The sequence below is a fragment of the Cucurbita pepo genome, chromosome 11 (genome assembly GCF_057944985.1).
Source record: "Cucurbita pepo subsp. pepo isolate OVF chromosome 11, ASM5794498v1, whole genome shotgun sequence".
Lineage (NCBI taxonomy): Eukaryota > Viridiplantae > Streptophyta > Magnoliopsida > Cucurbitales > Cucurbitaceae > Cucurbita > Cucurbita pepo.
This window is the reverse complement of record NC_141808.1, coordinates 1,426,381-1,437,454: the sequence shown is the minus strand read 5'-3', so window position 1 is coordinate 1,437,454 and position 11,074 is coordinate 1,426,381. Positions and strand designations below refer to the sequence as shown.

The window sequence follows — 11,074 nt, the reverse complement described above, 5'->3', positions numbered from 1 at the left end:
GATGGGCTTTGATTTTTTGACATGCTATTTAAAGATCGGACACGTGGCGCAAAACCGTTCAAAATTGAACTGCCTTTTTTTTTTTTTTAAATAATTATTATTTCTGAATTTTATTTATTTCTTTTTATTTTCTACCCTTAACCGACCTATTTGAAATATGGCTTCATAATTTCAAACATAGCTTCGTGGCTTCCAATAATTAAAATCTCTTTCATTTAAAAAATAATTATGTTTTATTAATTGCTAATTTTTCCCTTTCTTTTAATAATTGAATTTCTTTAATTAATTTTAAATTTAAGTATTAAAATTTTAATTGAAAAATAATAATAAATTAGTTAAATATTTATTATAAAAGAAATTAGGGATATATTAGGTAAGAAGAAGAAAAGGGAAGAATTGGCGGCTAAGTAAGAATGAAAGACGGATTGGAAGGTGGGGGCCACGTGTGATATGGGGTGGAAGTTTCTGACATACGCAATAAAGTAAGTCGTCTATTAAAAGATGGATCCATTTAGATCTTCCTATAGATTGGTCTATATAATTTTTTTATATTTAAAATAATATAAAATAAATCATTTTAAATATTTAATTTTTAGATTATTGTAAAAATTTTAAAGAAATTACCCATTTTTATATATTAAAAGCCATTTCTATCTAACATTTTATAACTTAAAATTGTTGATAAAATTAATTTTTACAAACCATTATAAGTCAATTTTGTAAATGATGTCACATAAATATTTCTTTTTTTTTTTTCCGGGTATTTTGTATAGTTTAACCTAATTAAATTATTTGGGTACAATCGTAATTAAATTATATGAATATTTTGTATAGTTTAACTTAATAGCAATTACGAGAGTAATATTTTATTTCATTTTCTTAGATTTATCTATAAAAATTGTGATTAAATGAAAAAATATATTAGGAGGTTTATAATTGCACAAAAATAGCATTACAAATACAACAAAATTATAAGACATTTAAAAATACAGATATAAATTATGTCATCTATTGAAATTTCTTATCAGAAATTGTTTTTCCTTCCAGAATTATAAATAGCCATAATAATAACTGATTTTACAAGTCACTTACAAATGGCTGCTAACAAAAATTCTGGGGAAAAACAATTCTTATCCCTTAATTTCCTATTTTTTTTTTTGACAATAAACAATGAAATATTTACACTCTTTTAACAACAAAATAATATGCAGTGGAAGAACAAGAACTAGACTTCCACATGGATGATGCTAATACTGGCTTTGGTTGGAGCCCTTATCATGCTACTCTGAACAAATGCTATCATCTGCAACAAAACAAAATATGTCCATCAAATGGAACAAACAATGTTTGCAAAAGGGACAAGACATAATCCATTTTGCATATAATAGAAATAAGTTCATGTTTAATTCATCCTTTTAATCCTTATCATTCAAGAAGTATAGTATAATTCTTTTAGTTTAGTTGAATCTCCTAAGCATTATCATCGATATCACCACTTCTATACGTTAGCAACTTCTTGCATAACATGTTTTCTTTATTAGCAAGAAAAACTAGTTATGGGTTAACGCTCTATCGTCAAAATGTAACATGAAAAAGGTAACACTATATCGTCGATTCAACCTAACAAAAACTAGGAAGGAGTGGATTGCAAAGATTAGGCTTTTTGAAATGATAAAGTAGAACGATATAGAAAATTGCTAAGAGTAAGCACGTCATTTTTTCGTCACATCCAAAGAAGGTCAACATATGCTAAGAGTAAGGACGTTTTGGACAATTTAGCCCTGTGATAAAAGGAAGGACCATTTAGAAAATTGTTGTTAAGACTAGTCAAACCAAACTCAGATCATGAAACTTGAATACAAATTTAAACTAAAATCCATCTAGCAGGGCAGCCATAGGCATCAGTTAATGGAGTGGAAAAAAGATTCTTACCGCAGAAGATCCAGCACACATGATGCTAAATCCAGGGAAATTAAATGGAGCGTTTTCAGAGAGAAACAAAGCTGAAAACACCACAATTCTGTTAGTGTTGTCATCTCTGGCTATTGCATTGCACAATGTAAAGCAAATTTAAGCAACTTACCAGTTAAAGGAGAGAAAACCAATGGAGAAACAACATTGGCAAATGAAGATATGCCTGAAATGCATCCTTGAGCCATACCCTGGTAATCAGTCAAATCCAGGAATATTGTTATGCTAAGAACAAAAGTCAAGTCAGAATGTGATTCTAAAAAAAAAATGGTTACAAATGTTGATTTTGGTTACAACAAAAGTCATATTTTGCTAAAATATGATTACATATTTTGATTTTTCAATTGATTTCTTATTAGCTATTTCCGTTTTCATAGAAGGTTGTAAAAAGCCAAAGTTAAGTTGTATTTGAAAGCATGTGACATGTCAATCAATTAGAGTTTTAGAGAGCTGTTGCTATTAGTTCAATCCATTTTAAACCACCAAAACCAGCTAGAGTTTCTTCTTTTGTTTCTCTCTACCTAAACACAAAGGCAGGCTCTTTTTTGAAGTTGGGGTAGATGTATAATGATATAGTTATTTATTTTTATTCAGCAGATCCGATTGGTTAAGTTGTTAGTTCAACTAATAACTAAGAATTTGTTTGTTCAACTAATAACTTAGAATTTAGCGGTCAATTCCACTGTCATGTAAAGACCACAAATAGTGAGGTTATATTTGGTATTTTTGACAGATCAATGAATCAGAATATTAGCTAGTTTCTCTCTAAATGAAATTATAAAATAGCCAGTCAACTGCTCAGAGATTATTGATAATGTGATAGTGCTCTTGAAAACTAACCTGCTCGCTTGCACCAAATTGTTTTGACACTATGCTTCGCAGCTGTGGATTAGAAATGTGAAATAAATTAAGTTCAATCAAATTATCAATTGAGAATAAACCCTAAATGCAAAAGAAATTTGACACTCACGCAAGGCTGCCAGAAAACGAACAAAACGGAAAACATTGTAGCAACATAGGCAACCTGATTGATGACAGCAAAATTAGTCATTTCATGACATGATGCAATTTATGGAGAAGAACGGAATTTCAAATCAGTACAGAAACTTATAAAATAATGAACCAAAATTATTAAAAAGAATTAAGCTGCATTGCCCATTTATTTGCAAAGACGTACCCAGTCAGCCCAAGCAATGCTATGAAGAAGCATCTGCATTCAAAACCCAATAAAACAAATTCAAGCATCCATGAATTGAGTCATTTTCAAATTCTTAACGTGAGATTGAACGATTAGAATAACATTCACAACTATTAAGTTTAGAAGCAAGAAGAACGTTAGAGAGCTTACATGAACGCAGTTGAAAAAGAGCCCAACTGAGAGCAGCCTTTCCTCTCCTAGAGCAGGAACCAAGATGGGCATCAAAAGTAGCTGAAATTATTCATTTAATGGTAAGAACACACGTGGAACCGAGACGGATAATTCACCGGTAGGTCGAAAAATTTAAGCTCAGGCAGATAATTTAGGCTACTACTTCTTTTTAACATATTCTAAACAGATAACAGAGGAAGATTAACATCGAAAGAAATGCAGACACAGACTAAAATAAAATAGTATGACGTGCCTGTGAAAAAGTCGAAGCAGCCCCGGAAATCATCAGCAAATCAGCAAACTTATCCTTGTTAAAGTGAAATCTGGCTTTTAAATAGTACTGCAGGTGGGGAATCAAACACAGGTCAGCATATCAATTGTCCAAGACAAGCTGCTCAATTGAAATTCATTAGGCACGAACAGAAGTTTACAATCTGAGAAGATGAGGTTGATCACCAACGACTAACACTTTCTATTTAAAAGCAAACCCAACAAGTCTAATGAAATTATAACTAACAGTTTTCCCAAGCAAAATTGAGATCAACGAGATGCATTTCAGCTACCGGTCGAAAATTTGGACCAAAAGACTAACCAGTATTGAAGCATGAAGACCAACATCGGCGAGATTGCCAAAAAATGCAACGATGGCTGCTTGTTTTGTCGTGCTGCAAACAATGAATAAGAGAAAGAAGATTAAGAATTTAAGAAGAAACTCAACATCTTCCCGTAGAGCAAACAATTTGATCCAAACTCCATGACTATGAGATTACTCAGAAACGAGAGTGTAACTTGAACTCCTATATATTCTAATCCATCAATGGATACATTACTAATTAACTTGACCTCGTGAAATCAAATAATGTGATAATTAACATACGCTGACTCCATGCTGCTATGTGTTTTCCAAATGAGTTGAAGTTCATTAATATTAGTATTAATTTTTACTTAGAAACTAATTTCAAGCTTCAAGGCACAAATGGAAATCAAATTCAAAAATCGGATCAAATTAACACATACCTAGTCTTCAACAGTGCAAAAAGGTCCTTCACTGAAGGAAATGTGGTAATAACCTTTTCTTTTCTGGGCGAAACTGGATCCGAAGAAACAGATTCTACATTCTCCCCGGACACTAGCGGAGCAGAAAGATTGCAATCGGCGATAGAATCAGCAAGGAAAAGCCTCATATACACTACCGCGGCAGCCGCTACGGAAGCCGCTACCTATCGAGTAGACAAGCAGTTCAACACAGAGTACAAACGAAATTTCAGAGAAAGAAAACCGAGAGTACCTGAAAAGTGGATGAAATGGAGAGAAAACGAGCACAGAGAGTCCCGCAAACGAAAGCAGAAGATCCAACGGCCGATAGCAATCCGAACGCAGAAGCTCGCTGGTGTGCCGGTACATTGTCGGCCTGTAATTGCAGAGATAAACCCAAAGTGATGAGTGAACGGCCATGGCGTCGAATGTTCAGGGTGCCAGCGTTAAAGCTGCCAAATGACTGCTGGAACGATCACGAGAATGGCGGGGGATTTTTATTCGTCCTAATTTTAAGTTTATATTAAATACATTCCCTAATTTTTGTTTTAAAAAGTTTTTTAAGTTTTTTAATAATCATGATTTTTTTTAATTTATGAATATTCAAAAATTGATAATCTAACTATTTATTAAATATTAAATTTTATTTTAAATAGTATATGTCAATTATATTGTTTAAATCCTATTTTAATTGTTATAATTTAATCATATTTTATTCTCGTAATAATTATTAGTATTAAAAAAAATGTATTAATAATTTTAAGAATCAGAATAAAAACTTTAATTCAAGATTTTTTCAAATTTTTAATTTTAGCACTAAAAAGTAATAAAGTTACTTTGTGCCAATAGGATTATAAATGATTAATTTTGACTAGCCTTGAACACGTTATAGACATTTCGAAGACACGTTTATCGAACAATCTTTAAAAAAGTTTAAATTAAAAAGGAAAAGGCAAACTAAATCTGCCGATGTGGGAGAAAATCTTACCGCATAAGCAATGGCCAAGCACTGAACGCTCCCTTCACAAACCGTACTCGTCACACACTTCAACACAAAATAAACGTAGAACAAATGCCTCGACCTACCATACCCCAGAATCCCTGCAATCATATAACATTAAATTTACCCTAATCTCTTAAACCGATTTAACCAAAACAAAAGATCGAGATCCAAAAGCGTGGTCGTCGAGCAACACGAACCGAGTGGAAGGACAGTGAGAATCATGGGAATAGTGAGGAGAGTCTTCCTCCCAAGCCTATCCGAGAGGTTACCAAGCAATGGCATCATAATAAACGCACCAAGCCCCGTCACCTAAATACCTCAAAAACTAATCAAATTTATACTACAATACAAAATTATAAGTCATGTGGTAAGAAACTTACGACTTGTTGAAACCCAGTAAAGTAAATGGCCACGGAACACTCGTCTCGACCGGGACAGAGAGCCGACATGGTGACATCGGTAATAGCCGGAATGACCATCGTGGTTGCGAAAGTGTATAGAAACCCCATCATCAACAAATGGGTTAGCTTCGAAAACCCTTCCATTTTTCTTCTTCTCTGTGAGCCAACCGGAAGTTGCAAGCTTGGAGATAAAGGCCACTCCCCCACTATAAGTAACGCCTAATTAATTATTGTTTATTGCGTACAACACCCACATATATAATGCGCTAACCATAAAGTTAACAACAATATCAAATAGTTTCTTCCAAGTTTCAATTTTGACCAATAAATAATTAAATAATTTATATAAAATTAAAAATTAAAATTTTTAATTTTTAATTTTGTGTTTAATCTAGAGTAAATCCATAATTTATTAAACACAAAATTAAAAATTAAAAGTCTTACAAGTTTAAGAATCTATCAGATAGGGTCAAAATAGTCATTTTGATATTAAATAATTAATTAGTCACAAAATTGAAAAATTCACCCAAATTATAAAGAAAATTATTTGAGAAGCACGAATCAACATGGTAGAAAATTTAAAATTTCAATTAATTAAGACATTATTCAATTATTTTAAAAGTTATATATATTTGAATTTTGGTTCCAATGAAAAGGAAAGTTAGACGGTTAACACATTCCAGTTCAACGAGCCTAATTCTAATTGTTTTGTTTCGAAGCAAACCACGGGACAGTTCGTCTTATTCAAATATTCACGACCAAGAAACACTGGATTCTCTTTCGAGTAGGCCCTGAAATGAGAAGGAAGGCTGGAATACCAACAAACGTCAATTATTGAATTCATCCGATCCGATAGTATCCCGTTTAGTGTCAAAGTCACTGAATGGGTAAGTCGCCAATCCCGTGATGCATGCACGCATTTTAAATAAAGTTTATATTTTTATTTTAAAAGAGGGATTAAATTTTTTATTATAAATATTAAATTATATATATATATATATATGAACTTTTTATGATACAAAGAATGGTCACCATTCATGATTTAATTCATGAAATCGATAAAAGTAATAAACTTTCAGTTAAAACGAAATGATGGGAAATTGAATCTATGTGTTCAATAAAACAATGAGTAAAGAGAAAGTGAAAAATACCATTTATTCTATTTCCATTTATAAATTTTTAATATGTAATTTTAATTAAATTAATTGTTTTACTTTAATTATTTTACGTAAATGCGTATTAACAATATTGGCATGATATATAAATATATAAAGATTATAATATTTATCCAATCATATAGTCTAATTTAATAGATAAATTTGATACATATTATATATATATATATATTTTTTGTCTTTTCTTTTCTTTTTCTTTTTTATTTTAATTATTATTTAACTAAAAAAAAAAGGGGGGGGGGGGGGGGAAATGATGGATGAGTGGCTTCTAAGTCCCTCTGCCCCTTTCTGCTTCACATTGGATTCATTGAGGAGCCGTGCAAGTAACGTTTTTTTTTTATTAAAAAATGTTCCATTAAAATTTAAATATATGTATATTTGTAAATTATTTTTTAATTAATGGAATTAATTAAAAAAAAGTGAAAGTTAATTTTTAAAATTTTGAATTAATTAAAAATTTAGGAACAAAAAAAATACGAAATTAAAAAATTGGACTAAATTTTATAATTTAAAAAATTGTTGTAAATACCATGTTTACCCTTCCGTTTCTCCCTTTTTCCTGTTCTCGCGAACTCCTCCCTTTCTTCGTGTGTCAGCTGAATCCTCAAGTTTACGCGCCTTCAAAGACGCTTGATCCTGTTCCTTCCAGCTTATCTCTATCAATCGTCCCTCCCCTCAATCTTCTTCGCCTGGCTGCTTCGAGGTTTGTTCGTGAATTTTCATTTTCCTTTGAGATTCTGTTGTGTTAGGGTTGCTGAAATCACGATTAGATTATTTTTGTGTTATTGTTCGCTATATCTCTCTCACTGTTCCCAAATGCTGTTCAAGAGTCATCTATCATAGATTAATTAGCATTGAATGTAGACGTTCTTTCAATGAGGATGGATTGAGATTTGATGATTATAATTGCTGTTTTGTTTATTACTTATGCACATTTGTGAAAAGCTGGTGTTTATTACTTTATTCTAGGCTGAGTATGGTGAATTTGACCTATGGAATCTGCAATTCCTTCTGGAAACTCTTTGCAACTCTTCACTTGGTAGTAGTTATTGATTAACAGCCGTATATTGTATTTTAGCGCTATCACATACTGCCTATATTGTATTTTAGCGCTATCACATACTGCCAGAGGCTTGATTAATGACATATAATGAATTTTAATATTCTTTTCATGATCTTGAAAAAGGAAAAGACTTATGGCTATAACATCCATGGTTGTTGGCCAAATTTCTTTGGATCTGTACTAATGTAGGAATGATTTTGTTTGTAAATGTTAATCACAGTCCTGTTTCTTTAGCAAACCTGAATCCATTTTTGCATTTCTTCTAAAGCCAGTTGCATTGATTCCATGATATCTTTTATTTTGCACGATAATCTCAGTAACTTTAGCACCAGCTCTAGATCAAGATTCTGATCAAAATTGATGCTCTAATACCAATTGATAGGACTCTGATCTTGCAATAGAAATTGACAGAGAATAACACTGAAATCGTATTGTTGTAATGACTTGGACTCTCCCATTGGCCTTATAGACTATGGTATGGATTTCTTTTTGGTTTATAAAAAATCTTCTACTGACGTGAAGTGTCAATTTATTTGACTAAAATGGTTTGGTTTGTGCTATGCAACAAAATGGAATTTCATCTGTATTATGATATCCATGGGGCTTTTGTTTTAACTTCATGTGCCATTTATCGTTCATAGAGTTTATATAAACTATTTTTAATACACTTTTTCAATTCAGTTTTCTTTGATGGTAGTAATTTATCATACCTGCCTTCTCACTCTTCTTCTTAATTTCCCATGATGTTTTCATTGGTACTTTGTAGGAATTGGTAAAGCTATAAGCAAAGTTGTACACAATCATGATAGGGAGTTGATTGAGATTGCTGCACATAGACCCGATCCTTAGAAAATCATTCGGCATTGCGCCTTCGAGCGTGAAAGGAAATATTTAAATTATCCAGTTGACCTCTGCTGTGGAGCAGAGATGAGCATGAGGTTGGTAGAAAAATGTGTTAAGCTGTCAACTCACAAGAACTTTCTGGCTTGCAATAAAATTGGTTATCACCCTAGATCTCTGCATAATGGTCCAGACACCATTGATGAACTCTTAGACAGACATGTGGTAAAGAAAGAAAAGTCCTTTGACGACGACGATGAAGAAGAATTGATAACTCAGCGACGCCTCACCAGCACTCGACGTGAGGCTCTAAGTCTCTACAGGGACATTCTCCGTGCAACTCGATTCTTTATGTGGCCAGATTCTCGAGGTGTCTTGTGGCGAGATGTTCTCAGGCAGAATGCACGGAAGGAGTTTGAGGACGCCCGCTTTGAGACTGATCCAGAAATTGTGACCAGACTTCTCATTGGTGGGCGTGATGCAGTGCAGTCGGCTCTTGACAAGCTTGCTGAGAAGCAGAGGCAGGAGATTGACAAGAAACAAAGTGGTCGAGATCGACACTGATATCTTATATGTTGAATGTATTAAGATTGCTGCACTTCTCACCCTTTTTTTTAATTTGGAAAACATTAGAATTCTTCTTTACAAGTTCACTACGCCCAGAGAGGGAAGCAAATTTTCTTACATGTTCACTTAGAATATTATAGGTTTGTTCTCCTCCCCAACCAACTAATGTGAGACATCACAATCCACCCCCCTTCGGGGTCCAGCGTCTTCGCTGGCACTCTTTCCTTCCTCCAATTGATGTGGGACCGCCCCCAAATTCACCCCCTTTTAGGCCCAGTGTCCTTACTGGCACACCGCCTCGTGTCTACCCCCTTTCAGGGAACAACGAGAAGGCTGACACATCGTCTGGTGTCTGGCTTTGATACCATTTGTAACGACCCAAATCTACCGCTAGCAGATATTGTCCTCTTTAGGCTTTTCCTTGCGGGCTTCCCCTCAAGGCTTTAAAACGCGTCTGCTAGGGGAAGGCTTTAAAACGCGTCTGCTAGGGGAAGGCTTTAAAACGCGTCTGCTAGGGGAAGGCTTTAAAACGCGTCTGCTAGGGGAAGGTTTCCACATCCTTATAAATGGTGGTTTGTTCACCCTTTACACACCCTTATAAATGGGGGTTTATTCTCCTCCCCAACCAATGTGGGACATCACATCACAGATACAATGTCTTAACTATTTGAGTTGCATCAAACTATTACTTGATCCTCTAGTACGCAAGTTTAGTCACCATCTAAAGAGAAAGAATAGTATGAACGAGTATAAGAATATTCAGGAAGTACCCTTACTTGGATGACTATAACCATTCAACTGAAATCGTTCATCGATAGAACTTTCATAAATTATAAACTACTTCTCTTTCAAGACCCTCACAACTAACTTGTCCGAGCTTGAGCTTAACTTAAACAACAGGGTCTCCTTACTTTGACATGCTATTTAAATCATTATGAACATATGAAGTGTGATCCTGTAACTTGATACAGTATTAGAGGTTAGTTGACGACTCTCTATCAACCATAATTATGAATGGAGGAGCGTCCCTATGAAAAATAAATGCAATCAAAATACATTCAAGTATCATTATTTCATCGGGTTAATATTAATTAATATAGTTCTCCAAATTTTCCGAACAACCCTCGTGGAAATGAACCAAAATAACAAAATATAATGAAGTCAACTATAACTTAAAACGAGCATCAACCGAGCAGCTCAGTTAGCTAAACTTAACGGATTAAAAATTTTAAATTTTCATTCAAACTAATAATAATAATAAATAAATAAATAAATAAATAAAGTGGGTTAGTTTGAGAATTTTGAACTTGATATTTATGGTCATTGAATGACGTAGTTGATATTGCAGAATATTGTTTGGGCTTTTGAGCTGCAAAATAAATTATGACATAAAATGTTGATTGTATAATACAATATAATAACTTGATTGTAACCCAAATCTGCCAACCAACTCTTTTAATGAAACAGCAAATAATAATAATAATAATAATAATAATAATAATAATCATAATAATAATTAAAAAATTTAAGGTCCATTGCTATCCATCTTCAATTATTTCATCTTTATTTATCAAAATTCTTAAAAATTTATATATATATATATATATATATATATATATATATATATATATATATATATATATATATATA

The 11,074-nt window shown here is 32.9% G+C and overlaps 2 protein-coding genes across 3 annotated transcripts; one reads left to right on the top strand and one right to left on the bottom strand.

Annotated features, from left to right (window-relative positions):
• Positions 1-947: 947 nt before the first annotated feature.
• Positions 948-5,993, bottom strand: LOC111805071 (Major facilitator superfamily protein). 2 transcript variants are annotated; one of them, XM_023689943.2, is made up of 14 exons: positions 5,759-5,993; positions 5,576-5,687; positions 5,364-5,476; positions 4,629-4,838; positions 4,358-4,560; positions 3,933-4,005; positions 3,594-3,680; positions 3,320-3,400; positions 3,149-3,181; positions 2,942-2,995; positions 2,812-2,853; positions 2,084-2,162; positions 1,933-2,003; positions 948-1,303 (listed from the first exon to the last, which is right to left on the bottom strand). In XM_023689943.2, exons 1-14 carry the CDS (start codon positions 5,921-5,923, stop codon positions 1,226-1,228), a joined length of 1,401 nt encoding a protein of 466 aa, XP_023545711.2. In that variant the 5' UTR covers positions 5,924-5,993; the 3' UTR covers positions 948-1,225. The 2 variants fall into 2 exon arrangements, with proteins under 2 accessions (XP_023545711.2, XP_023545712.2); XM_023689944.2 differs by having other exon boundaries at positions 4,629-4,751.
• A 1,506-nt stretch (positions 5,994-7,499) lies between these two features.
• On the top strand, positions 7,500-9,510 carry EMB1793 (LYR family of Fe/S cluster biogenesis protein). Its single transcript, XM_023689444.2, has 2 exons — positions 7,500-7,657; positions 8,784-9,510. The coding sequence occupies exon 2, from the start codon at positions 8,945-8,947 to the stop codon at positions 9,419-9,421; it is 477 nt and encodes a 158-aa protein (XP_023545212.2). The 5' UTR covers positions 7,500-7,657; positions 8,784-8,944; the 3' UTR covers positions 9,422-9,510.
• The last annotated feature ends 1,564 nt before the right edge of the window (positions 9,511-11,074 follow it).

Excerpts from the sequence above, each read along its gene's own strand:
- EMB1793 (XM_023689444.2), top strand. The coding sequence starts at position 8,945 with ATGAGCATGAGGTTGGTAGAAAAATGTGTTAAGCTGTCAACTCACAAG.
- LOC111805071 (XM_023689943.2), bottom strand. The coding sequence starts at position 5,923 with ATGGAAGGGTTTTCGAAGCTAACCCATTTGTTGATGATGGGGTTTCTA. Across the intron at positions 4,006-4,357 it reads TTTGCACTGTTGAAGACTAG|CACGACAAAACAAGCAGCCA; the intron begins GTATGTGTTAAT and ends CATTGTTTGCAG. Across the intron at positions 3,182-3,319 it reads TCTTTTTCAACTGCGTTCAT|ATGCTTCTTCATAGCATTGC; the intron begins GTAAGCTCTCTA and ends TTTTGAATGCAG.